Genomic DNA, 13,980 nt, shown 5'->3' on the forward strand with positions numbered 1-13,980 from the left:
ATTGTATATATGGACCACATCTTCTTTATCCATTTGTCTGTTGAAGGGCATCTCGGCTCTTTTCACAGTTTGGCTATTGTGGACATTGCAGCTATGAACATTGGGGTACATATGGCCCTTCATTTCACTACTTCTGTATCTTTGGGGTAAATACCCAGTAGTGCAATTGCAGGGTCATAGGGTGGCTCTATTTTTAATTTTTTGAGGAATCTCCACACTGTTTTTCAAAGTGGCTGCACCAATGTGCTTTCCCACCAACAGTGTAAGAGGGGTCCCCTCTCTCCACATCCTCTCCAACATTTGTTGTTTCCTGCCTTGTTAATCTTTGCCATTCTGACTGGTGTAAGATGGTATCTCAATGTGGTCTTGATTTGAATTTTCCTAATGGCCCATGATGATGAACATTTTTTCATGTGTCTGCTAGTCATTTGTATGTCTTCATTGGAGAAGGGTCTGTTCATGTCTTCTGCCCATTTCTTGACATGATTATCTGTTTTTTGGGTGTTGAGTTTGAGAAGTTTTTTTTATAGACCTTGGATATCAGCTCTTTGTCTGTAGTGTCATTTGCTAGCATCTTCCTCTCTTCTGTGGGTTGCCGCTTTGTTTTGTTGACTGTTTCCTTTGCTGTGCAGAATTTTTTGATCTTGATGAAGTCCCAAAAGTTCATTTTCGCTTTTGTTTCCTTTGTTTTTGGAGACATGTCTTGGAAGAAGTTGCTGTGGCTGATGATTGTTTCCATTTCCTTGGTGTTAGTTGTGATCTTGCCCCTTTCATTTATAATTTTATTAATTTGGGTCCTTTCTCTTTCGGATTAGTTTGGCCAGAGGTTTATCGATCTTATTCTTTCAAAGAACCAGCTTCTAGTTTCGTTGGTGTGTTCTACTGTATTTCAAGTTTCTAACGCGTTGATCTCTGCTCTAATCTTAATTATTTTCCTTCTTGTGCATGGGGTTGGCTTAATTTGTTGTTGATTCTCCAGTTCTTTAAGGTATAAAGAGAGTTTGTGTATTCAGGATTTTTCACATTTTTTGAGTGAGACTTAGATGGCTGTGTTTTTCCCCCTTAGGATTGTCTTTGCATATCCCATAGGTTTTAGACCAATGTGTCTTCGTTCTCATTGGTTTCCATGAATTGTTTAAGTTCTTCTTTGATTTCCTGGTTGATCCAAACAAAGATTCTTGAGCAGGATGGTCTTTAGCTTCCAAGTGTTTGGATTCCTTCCAAACTTTTTCTTGTGATTGAGTTCCAGTTTTAAAGCATTGTGGTCTGAGAATATGCAGGGAATACTCTCAGTCTTTTGGTATCGGTTGAGCCCTGATTTGTGAGCCAGTATATGGTCTATTCTGGAGAAAGTTCCATGTGCACTTGAGAAGAATGAGTATTCTATTGTTTCAAGGTGGAATGTTCTGTATATATCTATGAGGTTCATCTGGTCCAATGTGTCATTCAAAGCTCTTGTTTCTTTGTTGATTTTCTGCTTAGATGTTCTGTCTGTTGCTGAGAGTGGTGTGTTAAGATCCCCTACAATTAACATATTCTTATCAATATGACTCTTTATTTTGATTAACAGTTGGTTTATGTAGTTGGCTTCTCCCGTGTTGGGGGCATAAATATTTACAATTGTTAGATCTTCTTTGTGGATAGTCCCTTTAAGAATTATGTAGTGTCCTTCTGTACCTCTGCCTATAGTCTTTAGCTTAAAATGTAATTCATCTGATTTGAGAATCACTACCCCAGCTTTCATTTGAGGCCCATTGGCATGAAAGATGGTTCTCCATCCCTTCACTTTCAGTCTGGGTGTATCTTTAAATTCAAGTACCACATCTTTAATCCATTCATCTGTCGATGGACATCTGGGCTCTTTCCATATTTTGGCTATTGTGGACATTGCTGCTATAAACATTGGGGTGCATGGGAAAACAACTATTTCTAAGAGTAGGAAAACAATTATACACATAAATGCTTTGTATCAGATTTTTCAGAAAAAATAATGAAGAGAATGCAACCAACCAGAAAACGTTGGGGATGGATGAATCTTTAATTATTGTCCTTCTGGGTGGTAAGAAGTACACAGTGCAGAGACATGAATCCAGAGGGCATCAGGTGCAGACTTAGCTGGGGAATGACTTCTGTGTTCACCTCTGAGGGTTGGAAGGGTCACTGATGTGGACAAAGCACTTAGTCCAATATCTGGTCCTTTGTTGAATGGCTGATGAACCTTAGCTGCTGTTGGGGTTGAAGGCTCAGATGAGGAAGCGAGGAGAAGCCCTGGAGAGGGGTTCAGATTAAGACCACGGTAGTGGAATGTTGACTCGTCAATGTGTGCCCTGAGCGCTCCCTCCCCCACCTCATGGGCGCCCCCTGGTGGCAGGCTCCAGGGCATACCCTTTCTCCTACTTTCCATTTCCCTTTGCCTCCTGGCCTGAGGCACTTTGTGCCCAGGGTGGAAAGAAACATGGATTGTCAGGAGACAGTGTGAGTAAGCTTGTGTGGGATAATCAGGCTGAAGGCGCAATGGGGAGTGAACCAGATGCGCAGAAGTATTTGGTGGGTTTGATATCTGCAAATCCCAGGTCACCTTCCATTTTCTCAAGTTGCCCCATAGAATAATGAGACCACATCGTGTTAACAGGATTTCCCAAATCACAATCAGAGCGTCCCCAGATGGGGAGGCATTACTGAGGACGTGTTGGAGGCTGAACTCTAGTTCACCGTTCTTGGCCCCATATCCTCCTGACCCACTGATGACTTGGCTCATGCTGGGGAAGGGTTGGGTGGGAAGAGAAGCTGCTCTGGCCAGGAGTGCAGGACCTGAGGGGTCTACAAGACATTGACACAGCCATGCTCAGCGCAGGAAATTTCAGGTTTAGGGCTGAACTAGTGAGAAAAGCAGGATATTTATAAAGGTGAAGGGCGGAAGGGGTGTCTCACAAATGTCATTTACTGCATCACCACAGCAAGGCTGGAAGGAGGAGTAGATGAGACAGCTGGGGGCTTAGAAAGATGAAGAACCATCCTCTGTGTCTGTGGCAGCACACAGCAGGGTGGGCATTTGCTCTGGGTCTGGCCAGCACCTCCACAAGCTCTCAGCTGCATGAAATGTGCAGTGAAGCAGGAGGACAGCCAGGGGGCGCATGGAGAGCAAACCACAGGCAGGATGGGAAGTAGCAGCAGCAGGAAAGGAAAGTGAGGTCTAGATGCCAAGGGCCACAGTAGCAAATTACCACCAACTGAGAAGGCTTAAAACAGCAGCAATGTATTCTTCCTCAGTTCTGGAGGCCAGAAGTCAAACCAGGGTGCCTAGAGTGCCAGGTCCTGCCGGAGGCTCTGGCAGAGACATCGTGCTTCTCTTCAGCTTCTCGGTGCTGCCAACAATCCTTGGCATTTCTTGGCTTGTAGCTGCATCACTCCAATACTTGCCTCCACGTTCACATGGCCGTTTGCTCTGTGCTTTGTGTCTTCTCTTTTCTGAGACACTCACCATTGCATTTGAGCCCTTAGGAAGTATGATCTCATCTCAGGATCCTTACCTTATTATGTAGGCAGAGACCCTTACTCCAAATAAGACCACATTCTGAGTTCTGGGTGAACATATATTTTGGTGACCATAATTTGGTCCACTACACTCTACAGGGAGCAGAAAGCAGAGAGAAGAGTGACAGAGACAGCCCTGGTGAAATGCCAGAGGCTGGCAGCTCCCACACAGTGGTGCCATCTCATCCCTGAACAGCAGCCAAGGGATGCGTATCTTTTACTGGGCAGCGGGGATAAGGAAGGGTCCTCATCCCTCTTGGCTTTGTATCACCCTCAAGACAGAGGAACAGGTGCATCTGTAGGAGTGTTTCATGCCCTAGATTAGTTTGTCCAAAGAAGACCTTGGTGTGGGGGCCAGGAATGAAAGAGAGGATGCTCGTCTTACTGGAATGTCACTAAGAGGTCTGGCAAGGTCCTTCTTGCTTAATGCCAGAAGGAAGTGCAGATGTGAGTGGTGGTGGGTGGGGCCACCTGAGAGTAGCACTCTGAGGGGCACCAGCCCAGGCCACCTGAGGGCAGAGCACCTCTAGCCTCTAGATGATTCCTGGAGAAGGTCCCCTGGGACTTCACTGCAGTCTTGCTCCCCCTTCCAGTGCTGGGCCTCGAGGTCACTCATGGCTAGGAGGGTAACTGGTGCCCTCAGCATCCTCCAGGAAGGCACAATTTTTCCCATAAGCTAGATGCCCTGCTCATGAGCTTCACAGACTCTGCTACTTGTCCCGACCACTCAAAGTCTGCATTTCACCTTAAATGATTCCTCCACCCTGATGAACTGAAGGGCCACACAGTCTAATGGCCATGGGGAGTCATCCCCCTGCCTTGAATGCTCCCGGAGCCGCAGCTTCTTGGCCAGATCTCTCTGTTCTATAGAACTGCCCTTGAAATCTTTAGAGAAGTTGCCGAAGGACAGGAAGTGAGAGAAACTAGTGGAGAGGACAGGCTGGGCATGGATTGAGGTTATCAACACATACTGGGGAAAAACTGTCCTTTTCCCAAAAACCCAAGGCATTTTCCCTTAGCAGAATGGCTCAGAACTCGGGACCGGGCGGGGATTCAAGTGGCCAGGCTTTGAGTGTCATCTCCACCATTTGCATGCCCTTAGATAGTCACTTACCTTTCTAGGCTCAGTATCTTCATTTGGAAAATGAGGGTAGTGATGGTACTCTGCTGCTGGGGCTGCTGTAAGGATGGCATGAGATAGCACACGTCAGACATGGCACAGCAGTGCCTGGCACGCGAGACACTTTCGGTCAGTGTCAGAACTGCCCACCGGGGCTGCTCCCACAGACACGTTTCTACGTTGGTGATATTTCTGCCTTGTGTCATTGTCTGTGCCGTCCTGTCTGGATACATTTGCCCAAATTCTCCACCTTTTATACCTGACTACTTCCAGCTCCTCCTTCCAGAATCATCTCAGGGGTCACCCACACAGAGAATGATTCAGAACACACTTCTTTAGCAACTATTCAAAGGGTTTACTGAGACCTTCACATGAGGCCTGTGAATTTGGTCATGTTATCTGCTTGTGTGGGTGAGGAAGCCAGGATGCAGAGCACATGATCCCCAGGCCGTCTGACTTCAGAGGGTGTGCTTGTGCTGTCTGTCCCTCGTGCTGCCTCCACCTGTGCCCCCAGGCCCCCACGGCTGTTGTCGAGGCTGGGCTTGCCTGTCTGGCTCCCCACAAGCCGGCAGCCCGAGGAGTGTGGGCTGGCAGAGATGGGCTCCATCCCCTTCTAGCCACAGGTGCTGACAGCTCACAGTCTGGGTTCCGTGAGTGATGTCTGACGTGGACTGGCCTCCGTAGGTCCTTCTGGAAGCTTTGACCCCTCCCTGGGCAGTCCACATATTCATGCTGCTGTGAGAGGAAAAAAAGCAGCCCTTGATTCCATAAAGAGCCATTCGGAGGGAGGTTAAGAACTGGCCTTTTCCAAAAGCAACACCCAGCTCACTGCCTTATCAAATCGGTCCATCTCCACTTTGTTTTTCCAGGTTTTCAGTTTCGTAAATGGCCCCGTTTGTTAATCTTCATGTTTTATGCTCTGTCGTAAAACCAGGCAGGGCTGCCAGTGGAGGGGGCTGGTGGGAGGGGAAGCCATGAGGAGGAGGCCACATCAGCAGGGCCTTTAGGGACAGGAAGCTGGGGACCTGCCCCCACTGATGCTGCTCTTTCTCTCTCAGTAGCTTGGGTCTGTGCCAGCCCAGACCCCCACTCCCCCTGGCATGGCACGGCTATGTGTGTATACCCCGCCGAGTGCCCCACACACCAGAAGTGCTCTGTAAATGTTTGCTCTATAAATGTAAATCTTTGTGTCCTCCGTTCCAGGCCACAAACCTCTTTCTGTTGGATCAAAGGATGAAGGAGCATAAAGTCATAGCAGGGCCTATCAGTCCTCTTTGGGTCCTCCTCCAGGGACCATGGGTTCATTGGGTATCACTGAGGTCACTCCCTCCAAATCCCAGGCAGCACACAGCGGGTAGAGCTGCAGGTGTGGGCTCTGGCAGAGGGGCACTCGGGGAGGGGGGGCTGGGCCAGTGTGTGGCCACACTCCTGTCTGAGCATGCGTGTACAAACTGAAGACAGCAGAATGGCTGTGACCTCACTAGTCATCAGTCCAGGGGTCGGAGACCTGGCTCAGGCTGCCGGAGTCACAGTCACTTGGGAGCTTGTCACCCGTGCCAGTTTCTGAGCCTACTGCAGAAAGTTCTCACTCAGTAGAGTGAGGTCAGGTTTGAGAACAGCCAGGTTTGAGAACTGGTGATCTTGTCCAGCCAAGGAAGAACTTGACTTACCCAAGGCCACAGGGTGGCTGGTCAGTGACAGGGTTGGGAGCACTCCAAGCCTGTGCTCTTCCTACTGCTTCTCCATGTTTAGGATCAAGGGCATGTGTCTGAATCTGACGAAAACCAAAATAAATTCCTTTTGGTTTATCTGTGGTTTTCTATGATTCATGCTCAGTCTCTGTTCATTTATGTAAACCACTGAGAATTGACATTATGTATATATTTTTGCTTCCAACCTGAGCTCTTTCAAGCAACTGGGCTCCCACTCAGCTGCCCTCCCCTCACCCTCTGTGCTGTCCGGACTCCAGGTGGTCCATTCCCTTCTCCGCGCCATCCTTCCCCAACCTGTGCAGCTGGGGCCCTCTCGCTCAGTGACGCTGAGGAGACTCTGGCCTGCCTTGGTCTGGGTCTGGGGCTTGGAAAGGGCTTGAGAGGACCCAGGCTCTCCGTGAATGGAACCCAGAAGGGCATCGAAGGTACTGACTCACCTCAGACTCCAGGCGGTTTGCTTTTTCAAACACACTTGAAGTAGCTGCACAGAAAGCCCTGTAGCTTGACAAGCCAGATGTCAGTTCTGTTCAGCTCAACAGCCACCTAGTAAAGGCCTCCAGGCTCAAGGCTGGTGCCTCGTGAGCCCCCAGAGGGATGCAGAGATGAATGAGGGAGGCACAATGGCCATCCTCCCCGGGAACTCCTCTGTCTCCCCAAGCTGCCATAAGTCATGAGCTGCTCGGCATTCTGCAGGGGCCTCTTGTGCCCCCCCACGTCAGGCAAGGCAAAATATATGTCCCTGTGGGCCTGCAGGACTCTGGCTGGCCAGGAGCGATCCAGACTGATCCCGTCATCAGTGACTGGACCCAGGCCAGCCTGTCACCAGGTTGTGGCCTTTCTGGCGGGTGACCGGAGTCCCTAGTAACAGTGTCTCCAGACTCACCCCTGGTGCTGTGGCCCCGCTACCCTTTGCCAGTGGGAGGAAAGGTGATGGCAAGGCGAGAACACCAGACTGCCCCTGAAGTTCTGTTTTTACTTATAGCCCTGTGACCTTCCTCTATCACAAAGCCTATTTCAAAGTGTTGACCATCTCATGTAAATGATCGAGTGCCGTACTGAAAGGGAAGGGCAGCACGGTTGCGTGAGTAGGAATGGTCCTACAAGGGTCAGCTGTCTACCTTCGTGATTACCTGGCTGCCCAGGAGCTGGGGCTCACTGCCTCTGCCTGGCATCACGGGAGAGCATCATGGCGCGTATCGCTGGCCCCAGCAAATGCATAATTTCTAGGGAACGTGTATCCCTTGAGCACCATCTTAAGGTAGAAGTATCGTAAATCAGGGCCCATGTGTTCACTACTCATCAGGACCATATCTGTTGTGCATAGACAAGTCCACTGGTAATCTTTCCTGCTCTCCATTAGACCTCAAACATCTGAGTCAGCTCTGTGTGTGTGTGTGTGTGTGTGTGTGTGTGTGTGTGTTGGGGGATGGCATATGCATCATTTCTTTTACCCCAGCACGAGCTCACAAACAGGGAGATGGCCATAATTTATTCACTGACATATTCAGTGATTCAATGACCATTGATTAAGCACTATATATATCAGACATGGTACCGAAGATGAAAAAAAAAAAAAAGAAAGAAAACAAACGTGGAAAAGATGAATAACCAAAATGCTGCTTTTCATGATGGTTGCCGTTGGCTGTGACAGGACTGTGTGCTCCCATCTGCAAAGGTCTTCGACCGTGGGGAAAGCCAGGGAAGCTTGTTGGAGGACATGACTCCTAAGCTGAATCCTGAAGGTCATGTAGGAGTTAGGGTGAAGGGGTGGGCCATGAGATGAGATGGCATGGAGCCTCAAGCAGGTGAATGGGGCTTTTCAAGACCTGAAATTGCTCAGAAATGATGGAGCTTACCCAGGGCCTAAGGGGTGGGAGGCAGGAGAGTTGATCGTGCTGCTTCATCCGTCCACTAGGGGGCGATGGAAACCCAGAATGCCCTGCTCTGCTGCTCCACAGTGGGGTTAGAGATGGGAGGCACCACTTGACTAGAACATGGCACAGGAAATGCCCTTCCCACCCATCAGGGTGATGCACAGATACAGAGGGCGTCCCATTCCTGCCTCACTACTGTGAGTCGTGTGGCCACCCCTGCCCACTCAGATATGAAATACTTGGCCAAATGTGTGGTCGTGGCTGCCTCGGAAACAAAGATTCCAAGTCCAGCGTCTCCAAACACACAGGTGAAGTTAATAAGCAGAACCCCAGAGCCCAGGTCAGCTCAGCTGTCAGACCACAGCAGCTCTGTGTCTGGGAGTTGCTGGTTTTACTCATGGATTCTCAAAGGGCGGGCGTTTTTGCAGGGCAGGAAGCTCTTTCCTGGTTCATCTGCCCATCAGGCAAGCCACAGATGTTCAGGTGGGGCTGTCTCCAGCTCGCAGGATGGTTGATAGCAGCACTAGGAGGACATTTTGGGATAAGCCAAGAGGCTTCAGAAGAGTCGGCATAGAGCCAGACATCCCCTACAGGGAGCCCCAGCCCGTACGTGCTGAACTGCCCTGTTAACAGGACTACAACAGCTGAAAACATTGCCCGGGTCAAGCTGGGCCTCCGTCCTCTAGTCTAGGATCCATGGGGCCTTGGGTTGAAGAGCAGAGGATACCCTGCCCCTCACAAGCGTCCATCACGAGCGCGTATTAACGGCCTTTGTCGGTCTCCTGGTATATTTCACATTCAACCTCTTGGGATAAGTTCTGTGTTGCTTTCTTGGTGTCTAGAGAAGTACTTCCTTTTCTTTAGTGTTCAAACATCTCAGGCCTCCGGAGCTCCCTACTCTTGGTGTTGAGAGAGCTGCCAGGAGGACCGTGTGTGTTCCAAGCCAGTGCCTTCCTTTAGGTCATTGACTAGGACATCTGTGTTTCCTCTTTCTGCACAGAAGACATTCTCCCATCGATTGGTACCTGGAGGTTAAAAAGGCTGAGGCCTTGAGAGAGTGAAGGAAGAAGGGTTCAGATTGAGCATCAACCATGGGCCAGTGCTGTCACCTAAGTAGTCTTGTGTTAGCTTTACACCAAGTCAGAAAAGTGGGGAAAAGGAGGAAATAGACTCAGGAGTTACGATGCCTGTGTGAGGTCACACGGTGAGGTGAGGGCTGGGATTGCATTCTTTCTGATCCCAAAGCCTATGTTCCCAGCCTGCCACCCCATGTGCCTCCCCAAGACCTGAGAACCCTGTGGCAGGTCCTCAGGGTGGGATCTGCGTTGGTCCGAGCCTGCCTGCCCAGGGCACAGGTTTCCAGATTGCAGTGGTGGAAAAGCTGCTTCTCTCCCTTACACAGGCCTTTCCTCTGCTTCTCAGTGATTACAGGATGGGTCCTCAGACCAGTGATTTCTTTCTTTTTTTTTTTTTTAAAGATTTTATTTATTTATTTGACAGAGAGAGATATCACAATTAGGCGGAGAGGCAGACAGAGAGAGGAGGAAGCAGGCTCTCTGCTGAGCAGAGAGCCTGATGTGGGGCTCGATCCCAGGACCCTGGGATCATGACCTGAGCCGAAGGCAGAGGCTTTAACCCACTGAGCCACCCAGGCGCCCCAGACCAGTGATTTCTATAACAACATATGGTAGGTGGCTTCCCATAGCTTCAGAGGTGGGACAAGTCAGCACATCCCTGAGTGCACCTGCCCCATGCCACATAAGCCAGAAATTACATGGCTTTCCCATAACCGGAGGGCAGCCCGGGAAAAGTCCTGTCATTTGTGGCTCTTGCTGCACTCAGGGCCAGACTCTTGAACTGGTTGGCTGACTATCTGTCCATCCTCTGAATGAAGCATTGTCTTCATTCATGAGTACTTGTTGGATGTCTGACGGGTCTGGGGTTAGACGCCTTGGGAATGAGTCACTTATGGCAAACTTGTCTTTCATGGGACATTTAGCTACCCTGAACCTTGGTTTTCCTCTTCTCTAAAATGAGAATGCATCCTAGGGGCTTTCCAGTGCTGCTACGAGGAATACATGAAGTAACATTTGAGTACCTCACGACCCATCCGGGTGGTTGCTGGTGTTAAGGCCGTGTGCGAGGCCGTGGGCTCTTCCCCTGAGTCGCCGAGGATGGGGGGGCCTCCAAGTGAGACTTGCTTTTGCTTTCAGAGCCAGCCAAGTTCACTTAAGGGTCCAGATCTGCAGATGGCAGTGGTGGTCTTAGCTGTGGCCCTGCCTGGGTACTCATCTGAACCTTCTTGCACTGGAATGTGGTGTAGACCAGGGGGACTCAAACGTTCATGCATACATCACCTGGGAAGCTTGTTATGGATGCAAGGGCTTCCTGTCTAGAGGTTCTAATGCAGTGGGGTCAGAAAAATGGTTTTTGAAAAGCTAGACTCCGGGCCAGGACAGGTTAACAGGGGCCCCGCTGAGGCACCAGGACAGTCTCCCAGGAGGAGGCCATCTGGCATCTCCAGCCTCCCTCCCGGCTTGTGGGGATGGATGGGGTGGGGGGGTTGTTTCTCTTGAAGATAATGAGGGCAAGAGTCAGTTCCTGGGAAGGAGGGCTGAGGGTCGGGAAAGGCAGGGGTGGGCAGGCCCTGAGCAAAGCCCGGTGGGGCCCAGCAGGGATGCAGGTGCGCCATGAGTGCACCTGGCCCATGGGGGCCGAAGAGGCTGATGCCGAGGGGCTGAGCTTTGCTGTGTTTCTGTCTTGCTGCAGATTGTGTTCCGGAAGATCAGCGATGTGAAACGTGAGGAGGAAGAGCGCATGAAACGCAAGAATGAGGCCCCCCTGATCTTGCCCCCGGACCACCCTGTCCGGCGACTCTTCCAGAGGTTCCGGCAGCAGAAGGAGGCCCGACTGGCTGCAGAGCGGGGCGGCCGCGACCCCGACGACCTGGACGTGGAGAAGGGCAGCGCCCTCCCGGAGCACGCCTCGGCCAATCACAGCCTGGCGAAGGCCAGCGTGGTGACCGTGCGTGAGAGCCCCGCCACGCCCGTGGCCTTCCAGGCAACCTCCACAGCTGCAGTGGCAGACCACGGCCGGCTGCACGCGCCTGGGGTTGAGTGCTTGGGTGCCAGGGCCGGCGGCGGAGGAGGCGACTGCGCCAGGCGCAAGGGCTGGGCCCGCTTCAGGGATGCCTGCGGCAAGACTGAGGACTGGAGCCAGGTGGCCAAGGCCGAGTCCATGGAGACGCTCCCCGACAGGACCAAGGCGTCCGGAGAGACCACCCTCAAGAAGACGGACTCCTGCGACAGCGGCATCACCAAGAGCGACCTGCGCCTGGACAACGTTGGCGAGGCCAGGAGCCCCCAGGACCGAAGCCCCATCTTGGCGGAGGTCAAGCACTCTTTCTACCCCATCCCTGAGCAGACACTGCAGGCCACGGTCCTGGAGGTGAAGCACGAGCTGAAGGAGGACATCAAGGCCTTGAACACCAAAATGACAAATATTGAGAAACAGCTCTCTGAGATACTCAGGATATTAACTTCCAGAAGATCCTCTCAGTCTCCTCAGGAGCTGTTTGAGATATCGAGACCCCAGTCCCCAGAATCAGAAAGAGACATTTTTGGAGCAAGCTGAGTGGTTTGTTTAAAAAAGAGAAAGAAAGTCAAAGATAAAACCCCGCCTCCCTGCCCTCAACACCCCTCCCACCACACACACCTATATGACCAACAACTTCCAAAGTAGGCTTTTCCTGACAGAAAATCGGAGCGGGACCAGTTGCTTAGGCACACACTCTCTCGCTCGCTCTCTCACTCGCTCTCTCTGGGAGCAGATGTGGGAAGAGGCTCATGCCACTATCCTGCAAGATGGCAGCCGCTCTCGAACTGTCTGCACAATTTTGGAAGAGGGGGCATGCTGTCTAAAGGGTATCTTCCTTCATTTTTAATTTTTTACTGCCATGATCTTTGTAAAAGAGGACAACCACTAGAAAAGAGGAGCAGCTACTTGGAGACTAGTGGGAGCGCCCTGGAGAACCCCCTCATGTAGATACCAGGCTGGGCTCCTGCGCCAAGAACCCCAAAGACTGAGGTGGGCACAGGGACTTCCCAGCATTCCCTGTCCTTGTACAGCCCATGTCTGTCGTCATCTTCTATTTTCCTACGGTAGTCATTTGTAACCAGCCCAGGACAAGGGGAGCTTGAGGGATAAGGAGGGAAGAGCCTTGCAACTTTCTGTCCCTAATGGTTAAGACCAGAAAGCCGTGAGGTGCTTTGGGTACCTCCCATGGGCACTGAGAGCCGGGAATCCTCGGGTCTCCTTTTCCAAGTAGAAGAGCTGGAAAGGGGTTTTCAGGAAGCGGAGACTTTCTGGGCTGTGCTCTGCAGCCTGCTATCATGGGAGAGACCACAGGGAGGGTTCCAAAAGCCTCTCATGCACCTCTGGCCCTGCTCCATGCCTCTGTCCTTATCGCATGGGCCCCTTCGCTTCTTTTCCTTCTCAGCCTCTCCCCCAGTGTTCCTGTGGCCTTCCTCAGGGTGTGCAGCATCGGCAGGAAGGGCAATGAGCCCAGAGTTGCTTTGTTAGCAAAGCAGACACACACACACACACACACACACACACACACACACACACACAAACCTCAGAAAAATGATTGTAGCAAGTCCTATGTTCTGATTCTCACTGGGATTGAGGGTCCTTCAGAAGTTTTTATTTTGTCCACTGCATGGGGTCATTAGAGGACCCTTGGGATCCATGCTTGGCCTTATTTTAAAATTAACTTCTTTTTCTCTAGCTACAGTCAGCAGGACTTCGGGAGAAATGGAGAAGACTGCAGGCCAAGGCTGTACTTGCTTCAGGTGCAGGAGAAAGAGAAGGAGGCAGCAGGTTCTCCGGATGGCTTTGTAGGGTGAGGTAGAGAGGAGGCCCAGGGAAGGTCTGAGCTCAGGGCGACAGTCACAGAGCCACCTGTGGGCCACCCAGATCCTTATGCCAATGCTCGGGGACACTCTGTTGCCTCCTAGGCACCTGCGGTCAAATTATTCATGTGTTTGGGCTCTTTCCAAGGGCATCTGAGAAGGGAAAGAGGTCTCTCCTAGGCCCAGGGGAACTAGCTCAGGTGAATGCCCTGCAGAGAGGGTCAGGACCCTAAAACTTGACAAGCAAGGTTGGAAGTTCAGCTCTAAGAACTAGCTTGGAGAGAGAGGGGACCTGGACTCTGGGTGACAGCAGGGACTCATCCAGGGCTCTGGCTTTCTGCATGGGTCACACTACAGCACCTCACCCCTGCACCTGGCATGACTTTGCTGCACGGATCCTGAACCCGGGCTCATCCCCTCAGTACTAGAGGGGACCTGCCAGGGCAGGACTTGCCCTACCAAAGATACTCAGCATTTCTGAAGATCTCCTGTCAGCACCCACATACCCACATGTCCCTTTGGTCCTGTTCAGTGGCCATGACAGGTCCCAGGACTCGGCCTTCAGCAGTCTGTGCAGAATGGGGTTGTCCCTTCCTGGCACCCAGCACTGGCACAGATGGCCCTGGGGAACAGAGATCCAGAAAGTGAAGTTTCCTTCTCCAGGGGTCCCATATAACTTATTCACCCACTCATGGGAGGCTTACTGGGGTGGTTCCTGGCTTCCCAAGCCTACAGCATTATTCGATCTAGCCTCAGATGGCAGCGTAGAATGAGGGGAAGTATATTTTCCCAAGGCCAAGTCATGACTGTTTGTGAGTCTGGATAAA

The 13,980-nt window shown here is 51.2% G+C and overlaps 1 protein-coding gene across 2 annotated transcripts in view; it reads left to right on the top strand.

Moving 5' to 3' along the window:
- Positions 1–11,873, top strand: part of LOC111162367 (potassium voltage-gated channel subfamily H member 1) — a 373,079-nt gene extending 361,206 nt beyond the window's left edge. For both annotated transcript variants that reach the window (XM_022526742.1, XM_022526743.1), the window contains exon 11: positions 11,010–11,873. In XM_022526742.1, the coding sequence (XP_022382450.1) occupies positions 11,010–11,873 (864 nt within the window). The remainder of the gene's footprint in view (positions 1–11,009) is intronic.
- The last annotated feature ends 2,107 nt before the right edge of the window (positions 11,874–13,980 follow it).

Source organism: Enhydra lutris, unplaced genomic scaffold, assembly GCF_002288905.1.
Source record: "Enhydra lutris kenyoni isolate GAN:26980312 unplaced genomic scaffold, ASM228890v2 scaffoldscaffold91, whole genome shotgun sequence".
Taxonomy (NCBI): Eukaryota; Metazoa; Chordata; class Mammalia; order Carnivora; family Mustelidae; genus Enhydra; species Enhydra lutris.